Source organism: Rhipicephalus sanguineus, chromosome 2 (assembly GCF_013339695.2).
Source record: "Rhipicephalus sanguineus isolate Rsan-2018 chromosome 2, BIME_Rsan_1.4, whole genome shotgun sequence".
Taxonomy (NCBI): domain Eukaryota; kingdom Metazoa; phylum Arthropoda; class Arachnida; order Ixodida; family Ixodidae; genus Rhipicephalus; species Rhipicephalus sanguineus.
Window position 1 is genome coordinate 86,330,087 of NC_051177.1, and position 23,871 is coordinate 86,353,957.

General features: G+C 49.6%; 1 protein-coding gene across 1 annotated transcript in view; it reads right to left on the reverse strand.

The window, feature by feature from the left end:
* Positions 1–23,221, reverse strand: part of LOC119381722 (aryl hydrocarbon receptor nuclear translocator-like protein 1) — a 40,113-nt gene extending 16,892 nt beyond the window's left edge. The window contains exon 1 of the mRNA XM_037649489.2: positions 23,218–23,221. Within this exon, the coding sequence (XP_037505417.1) occupies positions 23,218–23,221 (4 nt within the window). The remainder of the gene's footprint in view (positions 1–23,217) is intronic.
* Between the last annotated feature and the right edge of the window lie 650 nt (positions 23,222–23,871).

Sequence of the window (23,871 nt, forward strand, 5' to 3'; positions counted from 1 at the left end):
CAACCCCACGCAGCCTGCGCCGATCCTTCTTCGGCATCCCAAGGAGCCGCCAACCTTCCGCGGGTCGTCGTTTGAAGACCCGGAGACCTGGCTTGAAAAATACGACCGTGTCGCCGCCTTTAACAACTGGACCAATGAAGACAAGCTGCGTCACGTGTACTTCTACCTCGAAGACGTGGCCAGAACCTGGTTTGAGAATCGGGAGTCCTCAATGCAGACCTGGGATCTTTTCCGCAGCGCATTCCTGCACACGTTCACAAGCGTCGTCCGCAGGGAAAGAGCCGCTTCTTTGCTGGAGACCCGGGTGCAGCTGCCAAACGAAAACGTCACCATCTTCACGGAAGAGATGACTCGACTTTTCCGTCAGGCCGACGCTGCGATGGCGGAAGACAAAAAAGTTCGCCTGCTCATGCGGGGTGTCAAACAAGAACTTTTCGCGGGACTTGTGCGCAACCCGCCCACGACGGTCGCCGAATTCTTCACCGAGGCTACGACTATTGAGAAGACACTGGACATGCGGACGAAACAATACAACCGCTCGCCGCTGTCTGCAACCAATTCCGAAGTGCACTCACTAGCCACCGACGACTTGCGCGAAACCATCCCAGCGATCGTGCGGGAGGAGTTGCGCAAGCTGTTACCTTCGCCGCAGCCTCAAGTGGATTCGATCGCAGACATTGTCCGCGAAGAAATCAGAGTCACTGGGTGTTCCTCAGCCGGCACCGCCGCAGCTTCAAGCAATGAGTTATGCTGCTGCAGCCCGACGCAACGCCCCCCCTCCTCGCCCGCGTCAAGACGCCGCGCCGCCCCAGCAGTTCCGCCGCCAGGCACCACCGACGCCATACCGCCCGCCAACCAGCCAGCGATACACGCCGAGGAAGACCGACGTTTGGCGCGCCCCCGACCATCGTCCACTCTGCTACCACTGCGGAGAAGCCGGCCACACCTACCGCCGCTGCCAGTATCGACAGATGGGACGGCGCAGGTTCGCCATCGACGCGCCGCGTCCACAACAGGGTGAACGACCACGTGACATCGCCGACTACCTGGCAGGAGCGCAGTGGACCCCCCGAGGACCTTCCCGATCGCCGTCGCCAGGCCGCTACGCCTCTCCCCAACGCCGCCAGTACACTGGCCCATTCCGGGGCCGGTCGCCTAGCCCGTATCCGGAAAACTAAGGGCAGCAACCGATGGAGATGCGGTTGCTGAACGACGAAACGTTGAAGATCCTCCGCCGTCGACGACGATGCCGCGACGAAGTTCCGAGCCCCCTCCGCACGCCGAACGACGTCCTGAAGAAGAAACTTTGCGACCCGTGGAAGCAGACCTGACGACGCAACGCGGAAGCAGCGGTGCAAACCGACGTAGCCGTGACCCGACGCCGCGACGTACACGCAACGCAAGACGGCGGACTAGCGACCTCGACATACTATTCGACGGACACAACGTTACCCGCTCTCGTCGACACTGGGGCCGACTATTCCGTCGTCAGTGGGTCATTCGCCGCGAAGTTGAAGAAAGTTAGGACTGCTTGGGAAGGTCCTGAAATCCGCACCGCTGGAGGTCATTTGATAACGCCGGCTGGAGTCTGCACAGCAAGAGTCAGCATCAGTGACCGAACCTATCCTGCGAGCTTTGTTATCCTGCAGCACTGTTCCAGGGACGTGATACTTGGGATGGACTTCCTAAGTGAACACGGTGCCGTAATAGACCTGAGATCTGAGTCAATAACACTAACCTCAGAAAAAGCGCTGCCGCCACACGACGCCAGGAAAGCCCGTATTGAATGTGGTAGAAGAGCAAGTCACCATTCCGCCTCTCTCCAGCATCATCATTTCCGTCGGCACCGAAGAACACGCAGACCTTGACGGTGTCATCGAGGGCGATCAGCACCTACTTCTCAACCGTCAGATTTGCGTCGCAAGAGGCATAGCCGAGCTGCGTGATGGCAAAGCAAAGGTAGTGCTGACAAATTTCAGCCACGAATATAGGCACCTCAACATTGGTACGACGGTCGCCTACATCCACGAATTCGTGGAATCCAGCAATGCTCTCGCCCTCTTCGATGCTACCGAACCTGCTTCGACGAATCGACGAAACCAACCAGATTTCGACGTCAACCCGAGCCTCTCGAAGCACGAGCAAGACCAGCTAAAAACCCTGCTCCTACAATTCAAGGACTGCTTCTCGTCGTCGTCAAGAATTCGACAGACTCCAGTCGCGAAACATCGCATCATAACTGAAGAAAGTGCCCGACCAATCCGTCAGAGCCCGTACCGAGTTTCGACGCGAGAACGCGAGGCCGTCAAGAAACAGGTCGACGAAATGCTACGCGACGACATCATCCAGCCGTCCAAGAGTCCGTGGGCGTCACATGTGGTGTTAGTGAGGAAGAAGGACGGAACCCTACGTTTTTGCGTCGACTATCGTCGCCTGAACAAGGTCACGAAGAAGGACGTGTATCCTCTCCCACGAATAGACGACGCCCTAGATCGACTCCACAACGCCAAGTACTTTTCGTCGATGGACCTCAAGACCGGCTACTGGCAAATCGATGTCGACGAGAGAGACCGAGAAAAGACTGCCTTCATAACACCAGACGGCCTGTTTGAGTTCAAGGTCATGCCCTTTGGTCTTTGCTCGGCGCCCGCGACTTTCCAACGCGTTATGGATACAGTACTGGCCGGCTTGAAGTGGCAGACGTGCCTTGTGTACTTGGACGACGTCGTTGTGTTTTCCTCAAACTTCGACGAACACCTTCGACGCCTTGAAGCTGTACTTCAAGCAATCAAGACCTCCGTACTCACCCTGAAGCCTGAAAAGTGCCGCTTCGCGTACGAGGAGCTCATGTTTTTGGGTCACGTGATCAACAAGAATGGTGTTCGCCCGGACACGCGGAAAACAGCTGCCATCGCTGCCTTCCCGCCACCAACCGATAAGAAGGCCGTACGCCGTTTTCTCGGCTTGTGCGCCTACTACAGACGCTTCGTCAAGGAATTTTCACGAATAGCCCAGCCACTAACGCACCTGACGAAGACCGACGTGCTATTCAAGTGGGAAACGGCGCAAATCGAGGCATTTCAAGAACTTAAACGACGCCTTCAGATACCTCCAATACTAGCGCATTTCGACGAAGACGCCGATACGGAAATCCACACCGACGCAAGCAGCCTAGGACTCGGCGCCGTCCTCGTGCAGAAGACTGACGGGCTGGAGAGGGTTATCAGTTATGCTAGCCGGTCGCTATCAAAGGCAGAAATCAACTATTCCACAACGGAAAAGGAGTGCCTGGCCATCATCTGGGCTACATCGAAGTTTCGCCCCTACCTCTACGGCCGGCCCTTCAAAGTTGTGAGCGACCACCACGCCTTGTGTTGGCTGGCTAACTTGAAGGACCCTTCCGGTCGCCTCGCACGGTGAAGCCTACGACTGCAAGAATTCGACATTCACGTCGTTTACAAGTCCGGAAGAAAACACTCTGATGCCGACTGCCTGTCTCGTGCCCCCGACCCGCCGCCGCAAGACGACCAGGATGATGACTACTTCTTGGGAACCATAAGTGCCGACGACTTCGCTGAACAACAGCGATCCGACCCGGAACTCAGAGGCCTTACGGAATACCTCGAGGGCAAGAACGCCGTCGTTCCGAAAGTGTTCAAGCGATCACTGGCGTCGTTTTTCTTATGCAACGGCGTTCTCCAAAAGAAGAACTTCTCGCCACATCGAGCCAAGTACCTTCTCGTGGTGCCTCCAGAATTGCGACCAGAAGTCCTCGAGGCCCTGCACGACGACCCGACAGCAGGACACCTCGGTGTTTCCCGAACGCTGGCAAGAGTACAGGAAAAGTACTACTGGCCGCGCCTTGCCGCCGACGTCACTCGCTACGTAAGGACATACCGAGACTGTCAGCGACGCAAGACACCGCCAACAAGACCAGCGGGCTTTCTTCAGCCGATCGAGCCACCTCGGCGACCGTTCCAGCAGATCGGGATGGACCTCCTGGGGCCGTTCCCAACGTCGACTAGCGGTAATAAGTGGATCGTCGTAGCTACCGACTACCTGACCCGCTACGCCGAAACAAAGGCCCTACCTAGAGGCAGTGCTGCCGAGGTAGCGAAGTTCTTTGTTGAAGACATCGTTCTGCGTCATGGCGCCCCAGAGGTCCTCATCACCGACAGAGGTACGGCGTTTACAGCGGAGCTAACTCAGGCGATCTTGAGGTACAGCCAGACAAGCCACTGCCGGACCACTGCCTACCACCCTCAAACCAATGGCCTCACCGAGCGGCTAAATAAGACCATCGCCGACATGCTGGCCATGTACGTTGACGTCGAGCACAAGACGTGGGATGCCATCCTTCCGTACGTGACCTTCGCATACAACACCGCTGTGCAAGAAACGACGCAGATGACGCCGTACAAGTTGGTCTACGGACGGAGCCCGGCAACGACGCTCGACGCCATGTTACCAAACGTGACCGACGAGGAAAACATCGACGTGACCACCTACTTACAACGTGCTGAAGAAGCTCGACAGCTCGCCCGCCTGCGCATCAAGACCCAGCAGTACACCGACAGCCGTCGCTACAATCTTCGACGACGCCTCGTGGAATACCAGAACGGCGACCGTGTTTGGGTCTGGACGCCGATACGCCGACGTGGGCTTAGCGAAAAACTCCTTCGGCGATATTTCGGGCCATACAAGGTTCTTCGACGCCTCGGCGCTCTTGACTACGAGGTCATCCCGGACGGCATTACGAACTCCCAGCGACGCCGCGCACGACCTGAAGTCGTCCATGTCGTGCGCCTTAAGCCGTTTTTTGCGCGTTAGCGAACCTGGGGGACTCTACTTTTCCTTTGTTATTGTAATTTATATATGTATGCACTTGTTTTTTTTTTTCTCTCTCTTCTTTGCTCTGTCACAAGCATCGGGACGATGCTTTTTCAGAGGGGGGCAATGCCACGCCCACTTCTTGTTTTATTTTGAATTATTCGGGTTTGACCAGCAAGGACGTTTATCAACGATCGACGCTGTCCGCAAAGCAGTGTTCGAGAAGCTTCTCGATCGTAGTAGATCGTTTTGTTAAGATTGCGCGCCGCCCGTGAATGTTCTAGCTTTGTCGAGAGATAATGCCGCCACCAGCGATATTGCTGGAAAGTTCGATAGCACCTGTATAAAAGCCGACGCGCTTGACCGCTTGTCAGTTGATCGACGGACGACGCCCTGTTCGCCGCTATCATTGTACAGCGTGTATTGCTGTAGTTCTAGTTCTCATTTTCCGGCCACAAGTTCGGCCAAATAAACAGTTTCATCCTGCAAACGCCGACTGCTGTCTTCGTCGACGTCACGACCACGTTACACTATTTATTATTTTTTTTATTCTGAGGTTTTTACGTGCCAAAACCACGAAGTAAGTATAAGCTACGTGACGCAATAAAGACGAAGCTGCTCCACAAGCCACAAGAGGCAGTATAAGAACGAAAAAGCGCACTAATTTTACGAAATTAGCTTGTATACGGTGTTTCGGGAGGGGGGGGGGGGGCGATACACAGCTATAGATGCCGCTGAGGACAAGTCATGTAGTAGTCTAGAGTTCTCTGCCTATGACGCACGAACGCTACTGCCATTACAGCATCGCGACAGGAACGCTTGTGCTTATAGAGGCGAACTACTTCGTCCTATATAGAGTGGTTTTCTCATCTCAGCATTGTCGCTGTACAGACACAACTGACTTCTCTCAGCGGACTTAGCGTAGCCCTCCTCTTTGTTTTTTTTCCTTCAGTTGTTTGGATTATTGATTCTGTGTGGGTGGTAACCGCTGTCCCTCTGGTACGCCGGAAAAAAAAGAATCCAAGCATAAACGCCTGCATTACGTAAAGACAGTCGTATGAAGTGGAAGGCACTATATATAGCGTATATGTGATGCCTCGACTGATTTATGTAGGAGTGAGCTAGGTCCACCCGTTGCGAATCTAAAACGGACAAGCCATGATGAAGCCTCTCTTCGACTTTTTTTTTTATTATTTCCTAAACGAAGTAGTATTACCCTGCCTTTTCTAGAATATGCGCTTCCTGAATGCGAATCTTGACGTGTATTTCCCTAATCTATAACCGAAACAGCTGTAAGTTTTGGAGTTAACCGTCGGCCACACGACGTTAACGTTCAAGAACCGAAACAAAACAGAAAAGTTGCACCTTCCCCTCCTCGCTTCCTGAAACAGTGGTGTCAAGCATTTAGTTCGCGTTCAATCGCGTCCCGTCGGAGTTTTAGCCGAAAAGCTCACATGGTAATATCTTACGCTATAGCCGTACAGACCGAGCACTAAGCCGACATGCATTCTGTTGGACAAATACTATTAGCGCAGGACCAGGTGTGTTTCCCTGCTGTAGTAATGCCATCGTCCGTAAACATTTGTACGCTTCTTGCACGAACATATGCATTCAAATAAATAACAGCTGGTAATATTCCTACAGGCAAGCATGCATTGCACATTCTCTTCGATCTCTCCGAGCGGAGGCGTGTGGAACGCTTTCCACGCGCATGCCCACTCGCTGCTCGCGGATGACATAAGCTCGCGTCCGCCGGACTCGACAAAAGTTCAGAGGTTCGGCCGCCCTACCCTACACGTCGCCGTATCCCAGCCTCAGCCCAGTATAGTAGAGTTATGTCGAGTTTATCCACCGCGTACATGTCACAGCTCATAGGAGACGATAACGAAACTTAATTCAGTAAGTAAGGCGCAGGTGCTCACCTCTGATGTGGGTCAATACGATGTCCAGAAACCCGAAAAAAGGTCCGAGCAGAGGAAGAGAGTCAGTTATCCGTTAGGCGGCGCATTGCACGGCGTCGGAACACCACGGACGAGAGACGGAGCAGCACTGTCATCTCCACTGCGTGTCCCGGAGCTTGGGGCCGTTGGGCGAGCAACAGGTTGCGCAACATGCAGCTGCCATAATGGACCACGTGATCAACGCTGTCTGCCCTCCGCCTCTGCGAGCGAGCTCAGAACCGCGTCCTTCCTCTCGAATCGATGAAGGGGGCCGGAAGAGACAAGTGCACGTCCGAGGAGGTGCTCCGAAATCCCGTTGCGTCATCGAATAGCGCCGCCTCTTTCGTTGGGCGAGGAGGAGCGAGCTCCGGCCTTTCTTACGCTGCGCCGTCGTAAGTGTGGAACGGGATGTAATGGCAGCGGTTGTCAAACAGGAATATGTAAGTTTAATTAAAATAATTCGCAATGATCACTACCATAAATGACGAAGGTGGTTAGCGATGCAGTAAGCACGAAGAGCACGGCCGGCCTTACAAAATCTCGAAAGAAATTCGCGAGCTGGTACACATTTAAAGGGCCCCTAAAACATGGGCGTCGGCAGGGGGGTGCAAAAGGGTCACTTGCCCCCCCCCCCCTCCATCCCTCCCCGCCCCACCCAAGCCACACCAGCGCTCCCACCCTCCGCCACGGGCGTGCAACCCCAAGACAAAATCCTGCCGACGCCCATGCGGGCACTCCGACTTCAAAGACAATGTTTTTTTTTTTGCGCCTTCACTACCCTTCCCCCTCCTCGCCACTTATTTCTTCATAAAACACGTGGACAATATGTCTGCATTAAGCGTTGAGCCTGTCAGGTAGGGATGGGCGAATAGTGAATTTGAGGTTCGAAGCGAATCCGAAGCGAATAGTGATTTGGTCGAATAATTTCGAACCGAATAGTTCGAATAGTATTTACCGCGTATTATTAAGAAAAATGAGCATTTTTGTCATGACCCTTGCACAATATTTTTAAGGGTTGGAACTAGGTATGACCGAATGTCACTTTTTTGGTTTGTCACTTTTTTGGCCCGCATATTCGCCCATCCCAACTGTCAGGATTTCCCGTTTTCGGCTACAAGCTGTTATCTGCGCTTGCGCAGTCGAAAACGTACAAGACGGGGTGAAATCAGTTGATAGCGCATGAAAGTCATGCGAGACGATGCAGAACGGGCGCGCGACTGGATGGAAAAGCAGCGTAGGAGACAATTCACAACTGATATCCTCGTATATGGACCAACCTAGAGATTATTTCCTCATGACGCCACGTGAACGAACTGCTGGCGTGACGAATTGTACCGAATAGACGGGAAACGCCAGGAGAGAATAGCATGCGCGCGTTCTTTTTGTATTTAATAATAATATCTGGACTTTAACGTCCCAAAACCACGATATGATTATAAGAGACGCCGTAGTGGAGAGCTCCGTAAATTTCGATCACCTGGGGTTCTTTAACGTGCACCTAAATCTAAGTACACGGGCCTCAAACATTTTCGCCTCCATCGAAAATGCAGCCGCCGCGGCCGGGATTCGATCTCGCGACCTTCGGGTGAGCAGTCGAGCTCTATAACCACCAGACCACCGTGGCGGGGCTTTTTTGTATTTTCAGAAGTCGTTTAGGGGCCCTTTAAGGATCAGTCGCCGGGCGTCGCTGGAGTACGGCCGACGCTCCTAAACTTAGAAGAGTTCATTTTTCTCAGCTTCTTTACACTTCGGAGGAACGAAAAATTATAAGAACGTAAGAAGACGAAAATTCGTAAGAGGCTCCACCGACAAGAGCGATTACGTGCACGGTGGCTTTGAAACTTATGACGAAGACAAAACGTTACATATATATACGCGAGTGGCAGCGACCTGTTACGCTAGTAGAGCGTATGTAGAATTCGCGCACCAGGCATGCAAATGTCCGTTGCGTCGAAGATGTAGCTAATTAATCATGTTACGTCGTCTCATCTCCGTGCCGTTGTATGATTGCATTCTACAGCTTCCGAAAGAGAGAGAAAGAAAATCAGAGCTCTTCCACTACTGTGATGTTGTAAGCCATCGAAGCTATGACTGTGGCGGGCCTGGTACAGTGAATATTGCTATATAGTGAATTTATATATTATCATCGCTAACTATAATAAGCGAATAAACAGACATACACTCAAAGATTTGTGTTTCTCTTGTGCAAGACGCATATTATCTCATCAAAGGCGGTCTCAAAATGAAATGCTGTAGCACATAAGAAACCCCGTTGTTTTCGAAACTACAAAAAAAAATGGCATGACGTTCGTTTCTTACGCAAGTAGTCTTGTGTTTTAGACGGAATTGTTTACGTCATTGCGCCATGTCGGTGAAATCGTACACCTTTATGTTTAATTTTACACCATGCCCATCTTTCCGGCGCAAAAACGCTGGATTAGTCGAGTCAATCCGTTCGCCAGAAACTGTCGTTCTACGCTTCTTTTGTGGGCGTACTCTATTCGCCATTGACGGGAATCGAACCCCTCTCCAGCTTTTCATTAAAATATTTTTCTCTCTCTCTCCATTCGCCAGAACCTAGCCATGTACAAAAAGCAGAGCAGTTCACATGTTAACAGCTCGACTGACTACTCTTCACTGAATACAAGGAGCGAAGCTACCTTCGTGGTGAAGTTTCTGAATGTCTCACTCTTGCAACTCCCTGTTTTTCAGCACTTCCCACCAATTTCTGCAGGTTTTTATCGGGTATAATATTTTTCCCCACTTCGGCCAGATTTTCTTACGGAGCAATGAAATGAAACGCTCCTGTAAAGGTATAGCGAGAGAACGACGCATCTACAACCTTTGTCCAGATTATTTCTTGGTTCATGGGGTTTAACACCCCAAAGTGATGAGATCCGCCGTAGCGAAGTATTCTGGATAATTTCGACCATCTGGTGTTCCGTGACGTGCACTGGAGTCGCGCAGTACACGGGCCTCTACTCTAGCGTTTCGCCTCCATAGAAATGTTGCCGCCGCGGCCGGGATCGAACCCGCGTCATTCGGGTCAGCAGCCGAGCACTGTAACCGCAGGGACACCGCAGCGGCAAGCGTCCAGAGACACATGCGGCTTGTCAAGTGGACGACGCCATTTCACAGCCATTTTAATGCAATAGCGTTAAGGAGTCCGCGTCGCAGATAATGCGTTGTTGTTATCTGCGTCGGTGTCGGCGGCGTTGGTTGTGAGCGAAAAATTGGCGCTGTCCATGAGCGAGGAATCGGGGTTCGAGCCAGAATCGAACCCAGCTACCCTGCGTGGCAGTCAAGTATTCTACCCCCGAGCCACGCCAGTACTTAAAACTGCTTCGGAAAAAAAACCCGCATTTCCCCGAAGGGGAGTATGAGGAAGTGCGAAGCACGGGGTGATGCTATGAGGGGGCGCGCGACTAAACTGCAGAGCCGTGCGAAGGAGACGGCAGCGAGAGAGCACGCGCCAGCCGACCCACGGAGGTCTGGCCGTTTTTAAGTGCAAAGCACTTTTACTGATGATGATGATCTGTCTTCCTAACTCGTTCCAAAGAACCCGCAACGCGTTCAACTTGTTGGCGGCGTTGCGCACGCCCGAGATGGGGTTGTTGTCGAACCACAGTCGATCGCACACCGCGCAGCTATATCCGAAGCTGCGGTCCAGGAAGTCTCGCTTGAAGTTCGCGTCCGGCCGATCGAATTCGAGGGCCCGCGCTCGCTCACGCATCGCGCGTCCCCGCGCCAGATCGGCTTCGGGGTGCTCGGCTCGCTTCGCACGCTTTCGTTCGGCGTCTCGCCGCCGGCCTTCATCACCACAGGCAATGCGCGGGGCGCGCGCAGCCACGGAGCGGAGGGCAAAGCGCGCGCAGTCACGTGGGGCGTGACGTCGCTGCGCCGTTGCTACAGACGCTCCTCACCGCTCCTCGCGCCGTTGCTATGGGACGGCGGATTCAGGGTCGCTTATAAAGTGCATTCGCACTTAAAAGACCCTATACAATGGTCATGCCTGGTTGTGTAGTACGCAAACATCTGCAGACGTAATATTCCTTGGCATACGCGTAGAATCGCAACAGGCGTCACACGACGTGAATTGCATAACGAGTGGGTGGTTGAAAGCTGCCAACTCTTTACAAAATGGTGAGCGATAATTTATCGTCGTCATCATCATCAGCCACAGCATCATCAAAGTGTGCAGCTGCGCGTATTGCCTTACAGGCGCATTGTGGGTAAAGAGTTTACAACGGCCCGTGTCACGCGCACAGACATTCCTTCCATCGCAGCACGGTTGGTATTCATCAAGTCGCGTTGCACTGTTACGGAGAAATTTAAGCGTCATCCAGGAGTTTGATTACATGAAAACAAATACCGAGGTTATCACTGCTCGACTTCTGGCGTCCATGAGGCCACATCATTCTATGTCTGTCCTTAAGAATTTTGCTCTACAGACAAGTAACGTTACCTGGAATATGGTAGAGCAAACAAGAAACAGAGTTGAGGAAGAAGGAGTAGGAGACAAGAGATAGAGTGCAAACAGGTCTAACGTGGGTACCTTAGATTTTTGGAAGCGATAATTATGTAACAAAATTAAAGATTTATGCACCGGTCCACATAGACCGCCTCTAGTTATTAGCTAGGCTACCGAAACTGATTGACACTGAACCCGCATGAATGGAGGTAAAATTCAAGTCACACAACCTAGAATTAAAAGAATGTTGATGTCGATTATTCTATCTTCCCAATCGCGAAAACATTCTGAGTAACAAATTCGCAGACTGCGTCTGCCTCCGCTTCAGTCTCTGGCTCTCTGAGAAAAGTCATGACAAAAAATCCAGTGAATTCGTCCAAGATCTTTAGAAAGTATGTGACTACTACGGCATATCTTATTTAGCAAAACGAAGGCCAGGGAAAAACCATCTCATTGTACAAAATACGTATTTCCAAGTCAATCACACACCTTGAAGACATCAGAATTGCACCGGCGGTTGTAGACCAATGGCGATGTCGTGACTGTGAGGTGTGTGACTTCGCACGTGCGTGCTCTCCCTCTCCCTCTATCTTTAAAGCTCCCTCATCCCTTCCCCCATTGTAGGCTAGCATACCGGTCCTTCTAGACTGGTTAACACCACTGCCTTTCATTTCTCTCCTGTTCCTGCCTTCCTTAATTATGACCGGCCAGCGGCATAACTAAAGGATGTAATTGTTTTCAAAGTTTTTGTCAGCGTTTAGGCTATAGCATCATCAAATCATTCGCACCACGAATTAAGCGACGCGCCGTGTATCAAGGCAGCTACGGGAAATTATAGTTATGCCCTCCTTCTAGCCCATGCTTTGCCTCCTCAACTCATCGAACAGCCAGTCGTCTCCACTGATCTCCACTAGGAGGAGCTGGATGGCGCATCGAGCTAGAGTGCCTCGATGCGCGCGCCCTCGCTTAGAGTGGTGTCAGCTTTTGAAAGGGCAGGTGCCGCCTCCTCGGCCTTGGCTGCAGCGTGGCCGCCATTTTGAATCCCTCACCCGGTCACTTGTGCGTGGCGCGCGTGCTGTTTTTAGGTCGTTGCTCGTTTCCCTCCGGTTTTATGCGCTCGCTACCGTCACCATGGCCGGGTGTTGCGTTCCGCAGTGCACCAATCATTCCAGAAACACTGGGAGCTGTATCGTTTTAGAAGATACGAGGTTTCTTTGGACAGTAAAAATCAAACGTGACAAGCGGCACCCTAAGAAAACATTATGCACCTGCAGCGTAAGCTTCCGGCTGGTATTTCGAATGCACATGCAAGGATAACTTCTGCCGGTGTTAACCTTGCGTAATAAATGGACACACTAATATCAGCTACAAGCTTAACATGCTTTGGTTCACGTGTGCATGAATCTTGCATTTTTCTTCGCAAACATTCTTTACTGCACTTGGTTGGTCCTGTATCTGCCTTTGATTTTTGCTTTCGCTATTTTTGTGAATTTCAATGTATCATGGAATATATTATGCATGTTTGTCTGCAGATCAGATGCTTCTTTTTTCCTAATAATAATTATTTGTGAGAATTTACGTCCCAAGAACCCCGATATGATTATGAGTGGCACCGTATATAGTGGAAAGCTCCCGAAATTTTGACTCTCTGTTGTTCTTTAACGTACACCTAAATCTAAGTACGCGGGCCTCTGTCATTTCACCTCCATCGAAATGGGGCCGCTGCGGCCGGGATTCCATCCCGCAACCTTCGGGTCACCAGTCAAGCACCATAACTAAAACTACGGCGGGTTCTTGTTTTTTATATTCCTTTCCGTGTTTCAAGTGCGCCTTCTGTGCTGGTCTGATGCCCATGTATGTATTGTAGCGAAGCGTTCGTAGTCGGTAATGGGTCGTCCTCTCGAGCGCCTTCATAGTGGGTCGCCTCTTCTCTGAGAGCACGCTCTTCGTGCAGAGAGTCGGCCCCGCTTTTGACTGTCGCCGTCGCCGACTGCCCGCTAATAAACGTCTTGACAATTTGGTGGAGGTGCGGGGTGTGCAGTTAATTCTTTTATCCTTCCCTGTTTCTGTGTTTCAAGGTTACATTTTCGCCCTGTCTTAAATAATTACGTAGCTCCTGTTTTTTTTAATCATTTACGATCACTGTGAATTGACTAGTGGCAGTTATGTTTTATTGTGTAATTTGCGTTTTATTTGAGTAATTGCTTCTGTCAGCGCAGCATTATTGCGCACAAATAAATGGCCTGTACACTGGATATTAACGCGCACGCACGCACGCACACACACACGCACACACACACACACGCACACACACACACACACACACACATTCAGTATTTTGTTTTTTTGAGCAAGGATAATTTATTTATTAATAATGTAAGCCCTGAAGGCTCATACAGGAATGCGCATACAAATTGAACAGTTCTCGCAAAGCGTCTATACAAAGAAGATGCATGAAAACAACAAGAAGACGGAGAAGCATTGTGTACAGTAGACACGTATGTCAGTAAAAATACAAGAAACAAAGTCAAGTTGTACAATGAGCACGTCATGGAAAACCAGTTAATGAAATAAAAACTCACAGGCTTATGCGTTCGCTTAAAAGACGGCTGGAAAGCGAAAGCCATCTTCTTCTCAGTTTTTTGCGCACGAAGCGCGGTTTTGCATTGCCTCCAAAATCGGAGGCACCTCACCTGGTTTTGCACTGCCTCCGTGATCTGCCCACTTATGACCAAGTTACGATGTCACGTGATAACGGCATGATATGACGTCACGCCAAAATTTGTGAAGCCCTGATGACGTCATATATGGTGACGTCATCACGTGACGATGATTTTTTGCATCCCTCGTCCCCAACGTCGTGGTACGCTGACGCCGTAGACGCGGGACGCCGAAGGTCAAATTTCGCGTTTGATGAGGCATTTAAGACTTTCGCCTTAAAAAATACGTCCGCCACGGTGGTATAGTGGTGACGGAGCTCGGCTGTCGTTTCCGGCGTAAGGAAGAGTATTCGTTTTCAACATAACAGAGTCTACGTCCACCTCTAGCGCGTAACACATGCACAGGCCGTCAGCTTACATGAATTACATGCTTCCTTGGTAAACATTTCGGCAACAATAGCAATAAAAGTTGCCCAAGCTTCAAAAAAGAAAAGAAAAAGAGAAAGCTCACTAGCGTGCACTTATTTCCGGACGTATCCGCGCACCGCAAGCGCTTTGTGTAGCGCGTTTCGCATGCTGCCGAGATGCGGCGGGATTCGCAATGGCGACCGTCGTAGCAGACGACGCGCCTGTCCTCACCCTCAGCGGAGCGCGCGGGCATCTGGTCGTCTCTGGCGACCGCAGCGCACCCGACGGGTCGAGCTCCGTCGAGTGTGCCGAAGCCCGAAGGGCAACAAAGGCGCAGCCGTTCTTATTTTTCTTCTCCTGTACGGCGACAATCTGCAAAGGCATGCGGACTAACAAGAAGTATTTGAGAACGGTCGGCGATAAGCGTGAACTGTGGTAATGTGGTTGCGTCTTCAGAGGTGAAGCTAGAGCCGCAGACGCGTGGATCCTGGCCTTGATCGGGTAGCGAGAGCCCGACGCTCACTGCAGCGACTCCGCTTGCCGCAGCTTTACAAGTCACCAATCGCTTAATTTGCGGCACACAACTCAGCTAGAGCAGTTCATGGTGTCTGAGAAAAGAAACCTCGAGAAAAACACTGTCGCACAGGTCACGTCAACACGGAGCACGCTGTAGCACAGGTAGACAACGCTCGCTGCTCACCGGAGGTTCAATGACGTAGACTGAACACATCCAATCAGATCGGTCAACGGTGCTGCGTAACATGGAACAATGCTACGTAAGGAGGACGCGGGAAATTGAAAATTCGTTTAGCTGAGCCGCTGCGACCTGTAGTGATTCGCATGTTTAAAGACTTGTAGCAATGTTTCAGTGTCCCTATCAGGGACGTCGTCAGTCTTACGTGATTAACTCCCGTATTGCATCGACAAATTTAGGTCGGTATCCCGTGATTACCAACTAATTCGAATAATCTAATCCAAAACAATTGGTGACAGTAACTATAAAATTGTAACCCAGGCGGTTAACGTGAATTACTAGAAACACCCCAGTTACTGAAGGTAAACATTAGACAGAAGTCTGTCTGGTTGGGTAAGTAAACTGAGCTCCCGGCGTCGTTTACAAAATACCGTACGCTGATTGCCCCTCGTCGTACATCGGCGAGACCAAAAACTTCCCCGAACGAATTAGGCAACACGTCAACGACGTCCGTAAACTCAACAAAGAACGCAGCGCCGTCGCCGAGCACGCCGAGACGTTTGACCACAAAATAGACTTCGACGGAACGGCCATCCTGGAAAGTGAAACCAAGTAGAGGAGGAGGTTGCTACTGGACCCAACTGAAATTGGCCGACGGCCGATAGTTGGCAAACGGATGGACAGCGCTCGGCAACCGGTATTGTCGGCCGACCAATGGCGGCCCAAAGTGGGGCCCTGATCGGCAACCAATTACGCTGGTTATTAGTTGGCCGAAGACGTTCAGCCAACGGTCGGCAAATGACAGGGAAAGAGTCGGCACCCAATGCTCGGGCGACCAAACGTGGTCCTCCGTAGAGCCATGCTTTGCTACCTACCACGTTGGCCAGGTACTATGAGCCAGCGACAAGCCGACATTGCTTTATATCTGTGGGCGCAAATTTTTTTCCTCCGCCGCGTGCATTATTTCTCGGTCAGCGAAAATTTCTTGTATGAGCGCTGAGCTTCCGCTGTCATTTTTTTCCACTACATTATTCGCACAAGATTATTCATCCAGCTGTGCACCGCCTGATGCCTACACAGTCGTCCTACGGCCTTGGGCCTATGTTAGCAGCCATATGTCGGCCGGTGTAAGGCCATTAACCAATCCCAACCTCGGCCCAACTCTGTCGGCCAAGCTCGGACCATGGCCGGCCAGATCGGCCATGCACGTTGGGCCAGCATAGAGCCGAGGTCGTTTTTTCAGTTGGGGAGTCGTGGCACATACAGAGGACCACTCAAAATATCAATCGTTTCCTCGGAACTCTCCCCCCAGTGTATGCGCATGGGCTACGCTCCGCGGTAATGCGTGGGGTCGTTAACCGCCGCAATAGTGCCTTAAAGAGGCCGCTGCCAAGCCGCCGCAGTCCCCCCTGAGGAAGGAACCAAGCTGGTTCCGAAACGTCGAGCTTTTACGTGTTTTCGTAACTTTGGTTGGAGAATAAATATCAGTTATCTCACCCCAGTTACTGTAACCCACTTTTTTAGTATCAGCGATATTAATTACTTTTCTGAGCAAGTGCGTTGCGACTCGCGAGCTTCAGCCACCTTTTTTTTTTCATTTTTTTTAATGACAAACTTGTTTCACTCCTCAGTTTACTTTGGGTGCCTCTCCTATCATTATTTATCTTAAAGTTGACGCGCGTTTTTCTTTGTGTCCACGTTTAAGTTGAGTTCTTGTAGCTTACATCGAACGCAAGCAAACTAGACCTCACCATGTCATTACGTATTACCGCAAAGACTGGTCAACAAGGCGAATGACACAGCGTTGACTACCAACTAAAGATTACATGACGACCGCTAAGCAATGCATGAGACAACAGGCCGTTTCGATGTTTGGTTTAATGTGCAGGAATAGCATGGTGTATGGTATACCATTATCCCGCAATCGACGGTAAGGTAGGCACTTCTCATACGGAAAAGAATATTAAACGTTTGCCTCACTGGCAACCTTGCGTGGCGAACCCATCTGCTACGGACACTCGTGATTGGAAGCCGGATGCACTAACCACTCAGTCCAACTACCATGACAAAGCATTTTGTGCAGCCTGCGCTACGCAAGGGCCCCTGCGTAGGGCCTTGCGTTGAGCACGCCGCAAGACCCTTGCGTAGGCCCGCAAGGGCTACGCTATGAGTAATATCAAAATGCATACTAACGCAGTTGTAACTGGCATTTTTTAAGCGACACTAAAGGAAAACACTTAAGCGACACTGAAGGATGTTTCGACTGATAAATTATACCCTGAAAACTCTAGTGTCGTTAATTCATCACAATATGTTAATTAACAGACGAGAAAATCGATGTCGAAAGTATAACTTTTAAATTTCCCGCCGAAATCGACTGTGACATCACAGATTTCAGTGTTTTCTTTTTTTTTTTCCGTATCCTGGCAATATTGGCTGAACGAAATTTCCCGAAACTTGGTATGTTAACTCTCTGGCTCCATCGGAAGACAATGTACTTCATTTCCTTTCGATTAAGGCCCTAGTGGACGCCGTTAAAATCTATGACGCACGGCGGCTGGGTGCGAGAACTTCAACGTGGCGTCGCCACCCGCGCTTTCTTGTCGCGCGTTTTCTCGCTTACCAAGCGTCTTCTCGCGGCGGAAGCGTGGTGTTTTTTTGTATCGTGAAAGTATAATTTGCTAATACGAGAAAAATCGTTTTTCTCTTTGGTGTCGTCCCTTTAAGAACTTGCATCAAGCATCAGCGGATACTGCAACGGATACTGACCGCGTAATTACCGACAAGCAGATTCACTATGCATGCCGGGTGCTGGGTGGGCACAGAGAAATTGAAGGTTCCAGGGACAAAACAATACTCATCGGGATCTGAGACTCGTCCGCAGCGTCTCCCACGTCGTAACGACGTAATGATTCCAATAGAGGCAGCGCTCCCCGTGATCTCGTAAGAGCACGGCGCGTGCCTGGGTATATATGCAAGACGCTTACGGCCGCAGCCCCGGTCGCTTCCCTCGTAACAGCATGCAGCGTTGCACGGACCCTTATATGCGCCCACATATATAGCCGACACATTTACGGGCACCAGTATAGGAGACTTCGCGCAATAAAAGACGCGCAACAGAACGTCTATAACTCTGATGATGTCCAAGTAACGTTTCGTGGTTACGGCTATACGTATATACCTCCGCATATAGAGAAGTCGTGTAATAAGTCGTACTCCATCGTAGACGAAAAAAGGCTGTGAGACGGTGGCACACAGCTTTTCTAAGGGGGTTTAACGAATAAAGAATCGATGTGAATCCTTGAATTTTAGTGCCGCATGTCCATTAAACATGAATACGGGTAGGTTGATGTAAGTAAGATACAAGAAAACAAAATTAATTATCGAACACGTTGGTCGCAATGAAAACAAATGGGAGAGAGTGATTTTATTAAAATATAAAAATTTAATATAAATGTAAGAATAAAAGAATTCGAACCTAATCATGGCAGTGAAAATCTCGCGAGAGATTTTCTGCCGTTTTCCTTTCGCGGTTGGCGCATACCAGCTGTCGGGAATTTATTACGATTTGGATGGCTCTAGAAATGACTTTAAGGACTTTCAATTATTATTATTATTATTATTATTATTATTATTATTATTATTATTATTATTATTATTATTATTATTATTATTATTATTATTATTATTATTACTTTTCGATTACAGGAATGCGTGTTTGGCTGTGCAATAAAGACAAGTCGACTTGCATTGAGTCGTAAAAATTGTGCGTGTACGCGCACACATATATGACAGAACAAAGAACTAACAGGGCTAATTATGCATTCGCCTAAGACGACTCGAAGGCGAAAGCTATCTTCTTCTTTTTCCTTCTCTGTCGATGTATTGAGCTTCCCCCACCTCCAAAAGCTTTCTGCACCTAACGTGCTTTTTCACAGCCTCCAGGATCGGAAGCACTGCAAGCTTTCAGCACCCCACCTTTTTTTTTCTTTTTGCACCGCCCCTGTGATGAGCCCACCATTGACCAAGCGACGATGTCGTGTGATGGCGTCAGCATGCGACGTCCAGATATGTGACGTCATGATGACATGCAGTGAGGTCATCACGTGATGATCTTTTCTTTTGCGTCACACGTGTTCACGCCGACGACGGTCAATATTAGCGTTTGCTAAGTCATCTAAAGGTTTCGCCCATAGGCGTATCTACCGGGGGGGGGGGGGGGGGGGGGGGGGGAGAAGGGTGTGCTAGCGCCCTCACTGAGAAAAGTTAGGGGGGCGGAGCCCCCATCACTTTCGACAGTAGTCACTATTGGCTGCACACTGGGAACCGTCAACTGAGGCGAAGTTTTACTTCTACACAGCAATCACTTAATTATATAATGAAAATTTTCCTGCGCTCCTGCTGCGGATATTGTCTCCCGTGTCTCACGGCCACGCACTGTAGGTCCTCTGCGGTGCAGACCGCCTGTGCGATGCTTTCGCGCTTTGCGCTGCAGCATTGCAGAGAAGGCTACCGCTGAGCACGGGCTCTTAACGTTAGAGCACTCTGTCATGGTTTTATTCTGCTCTGCCTGGCCTGAAATTTATATAATCGACGACGCAAATGCGGGAAGGAACCAGTAAAAGTTTTATGGACCGATCAAACGCTCTTCCTGTTTCAGGAAATTCATTTTCTTTCACCGGAAAGGAATAGCATCACCGCTGCTCTATATCCAATTTGCTATGAGTCGATGAATGTGCAGAACTGTTAAGCGTTTCAGTTGTGCCGCATTGGGGGAGCTAAAGAATGTTTCAGCTTGAGTTTCCGATTAACCTGCTTCACCTTGCCAACGCTTTTAGATCCATCTAAAAACGTTGGCCTTGCTTATCATATGCTAGCTTGCAGCGATCGCGGCGGCTTGGAACAAGGCGAGGAATAAGGCAGTGGACTCGAGCACGTTGGGAAGCCCAGCTTTCAAGCTTGTCCCGCATCTTGATCTACTGGACCAGGGAAATGGTCAAGCTAGGTCCCCTGTTTTCTAGACTAATAATTGTTGGGGGTTAACGCCCCAGAACCACAATATCAATAATGAGAGACGCTGTAGTGAAGGGCTCCGGAAATTTCGACAACCTGGGGTTCTTTAACGTGCACCTAAATCTAAGCACACTGGCCTCAAGCGTTTTCGCCTTCATCAAAATTGCGGCCGCCGCGGCCGGGATTCGATCCCGCGACCTGGGTTTTCTGGACTAAGGAGGCTGAATTGACAGCCGGGTTAGTTGTTCTTGAGTCATCTCGAATTGACTTGTACAGGGCAAAATACATCTCGGACGACAAGAAGCACACACGCGCAGCGCTCTTTATTTCTCTCCCTCCCTCCGTCCCTCCCTCTCTCTATCTCTCTCTCTCTCTCTCTCTCTCTCTCTCAGCAAGGATGAGTTCACAGAGTTGTACCCGCGCACAAACAGCTCAACATCATTATACTACAACTGGAAATATTTATTATACTCATATGAATCCATCTCGCCAGTTGCCATAAGCAGCCGCTGCCAATGTGACTGGTAGGCAGCCTTCTTGAATCACATTCAGAATGAGGCACTGTCCGGCTATTCCGAAAAGAATAAGGCACTGTACGGCTATTTCAAAAAATGTTTAGCTATTGTTCAGCATAGTAATGCGCTGTTTAGTGCGCACACGTCATTTTTACACCGCGAGATTTCCCAGATTTGTGACGCCGCGTAACAAGCACGCGATTTTAAGGCACACCGAAAATTTTTGACGAATGGCCAAGAACCAGTCAGCAAAAATATGCCGTACTGAAAATAGTGTATTCTCTTATTTTTTATGTAGTCGTGAATGAGTGGTCATTAGGCAATGGATCATTTTGGGGTCATTTCTCGCATCGCGTTACGAGCAGGTGCTGTGTGCATGCCCCGGAAGATGTCCACCAATCATAAACAGCTAATGACCAATGCGGAAGGAAACAATGCGGGGTAGTTTAATGTTATAATCACCCACATTTTTTTCTAAGAAAATGTGTGCTTACACCGTTTGCATAGGCGTATTCACTTGGAAGGGCCGGAGTGCCTTTCAAGCAAAGTAGAAAATGGCACAATACGAGAAAGACGAAACAGGACCAGCGCTGTTCAGCGCTGCATGGTCCTGTTTGGTCTTTCTTGACTTCGTTGTATTGCGCTGTTTTCTACTATGAAGCCCGCACGCTTCAAGCAAAGTTGCAAATACAAATACAATTAGTATAAAGAATTTACTAAGCCTCTAATACCACAAATTCTTACTTCAAGAGAACTTGTGGTTGACAAATTAACAATAATATTAATATGATAATAGTAATAATATTAACAATGTGCTAGAAACACTATTTCCACTAGGAGCAAACAAGACAAAATATAGGATACGCAAAGCTGAATATTTGCAAGAAAGTGTAGTACCACTTGCGGAATAGAAAAGGTGCAGTCAGTGCTACCTGCATTAAAAACACAATTATTAGTGAGCAGCTTCTAGGCGTTAACGAAATTTCATTGAATGATACAAATTTATACTACTAAGGAGGCCGCCATCCACATAATCGCACTCATGCATAAAGTTTCGTGGGTGGGTAATGCATAAAAAGTGTTGATTGCAATACTATTACATGCATAACAGGTGTATGTTGTCCCAGTGTATGCTACGTAGAACTGACTATACTTTTTCTAGAATGACACTAAACACTGCGAAGCAAATTCTATCTCTGTATATGAAAAATCACATCAAATTGAGTGCGAATGAAGTTCACTTTTCTCTCTCTCTCTCTCCCTATATATATATATATATATATACGGCGGTATTCGAATCATGTTTCCAACCCGGATTTACGATCCACATCGCACAAACGCATTCCCAAGTCCTTCTCTAACTCCTGCAACACACAAAGCTCACGCAGTTAACGCAGCAAATACTATATACTATCTCGTTTACACTTGAAACCCATAGCTATAAGCCTAGCATAGACTGGTTGCATCTCCACAGCGGTGATAAGGATCAGGCGTGGTCCACGACAAGGGTTGTCGCTATATCGACACACCACCACGGCTAGCTCCGAGAATCGGCGAGTGACGCACGGCGAGTTATAACAGCTCTGGGAAAGCTTATACGTGCTCGGGAGTCGCGATAGGAAACTACAGGCAGAAAAAAAAAGAAAGCAAGAAAGCATGAGTTGAAGGAGGGAGGAGCAAAGCCGGCGCGGACCTTCAGGGTTCGCATTACGAGCAGTCGTGATGCAATCCCAGCGGTCCTCGGTGTACATCTGCGCAATTCACGCTGTGATGTCACAAGCTTGTCACTGTGACGTTAGGAATGTCAAGTTCGCTCAGGGAACGCTCGTAGCAACGGGCCTCATAGTGCAGGACGCTGATCAGTCATTTATTTGGCAGCGCGGCTATTGCGTCACGCGCTGCCCCCTCGCGAGGTTTGCGCCAGCAGCTGGTTCTTTTCCAGGGGCGACAGCGCTAACTCTGTTTTTTGCTTTCGGTTGCTTTTACGAGGAATAACGTCCCAAGAGCGACACAAGCTACAGAGACACCGTAGTGGAGGGATCCTGGTAATTTCGACCACCTGGTGTTTGTTCAGGAAGCATAGTCATACACTCCTATTTTGGCAAACAAAATGTATCAATCACTCGATCAGAAGAAGATAAAGGATGCGGAGAAAGGCACGAAGTTTAAACAGAGGTAGTTCCGGTTGGCTACCTTCCACGTAGTATTGGGAGTGAGTGAGTGAGTGAGTGAGTGAGTGAGTGAGTGAGTGAGTGAGTGAGTGAGTGAGTGAGTGAGTGAGTGAGTGAGTGAGTGAGTGAGTGAGTGAGTGGGTGAGTGGGTGAGTGAGTGAGTGAGTGAGTGAGTGAGTGAGTGAGTGAGTGAGTGAGTGAGTGAGTGTGAGTGAGTGAGTGAGTGAGTGAGTGAGTGAGTGAGTGAGTGAGTGAGTGAGTGAGTGAGTGAGTGAGTGAGTGAGTGAGTGAGTGAGTGAGTGAGTGAGTGAGTGAGTGAGTGAGTGAGTGTGAGTGAGTGAGTGAGAATGAGTGAGTGAGCGAGCGAGCGAGCGACCGTTTGTTACAGGAATGCAAAGAAGTCAGCATGAGCTAGTATGCTGTGGTCTGCTGCTCTGCAAAAAGAAAGGGGGAAGTCGAAGAGTGATGAAGTTGCAAAGATATATTTGGAGTGAAACTGAACTTTCTGCGCATACCCATGCTTGCGCGCGATCTTGCTGTTTTGATTATGCAGAACTTTCTATTATGACGCTTTCTTACCTCGTCACACGTCTACATCTGAAACACAAGCCTTTGAAGCACGCAGAATCGAATTTGACAGCGTTCGCTTTCTGCGGTGCCTATTGCGAAGAACGTCAATTTCGTATTTTAACGAAACCCAGGAGAATTTGGATTTCGCGAGAATGGGGAAACGCTATCCTTCGTGGGGAAGGTCCTTCCGGGACCAGGCCAAAAAAGACAACACGTGTCCTGTTTTCATCGAGCGTACATATACATGTAAAGCTTGTAGGCTCAGGGCCAAGGGTCGGCTGAAGCCCTCAGAAAGTACACCGAGACAGAGCAAGGAAATACACCTTTACTGGGCGGAATCCCGGGTTCGACTGCCGGCCGCCGTTCCGCCGTGAGCGCGTGAGCCCGAGCTACGTATCGTCTTCCTTAAGCCAGAGCGAAGGGCAATACCCACAAGCTTTTACGCAGACAACACAACTGCATCGGTTTATTGTTATATTCTTTTTCTGTTTCGTGTTCTCCTTGGCTCCTCTTGCTGGCGCTAGAAGACGAGATAGAAAAAGAATGTAACGTACAATAAACCGACGCAGTCGCACTGTATGCATAACAGCTTTGCATTG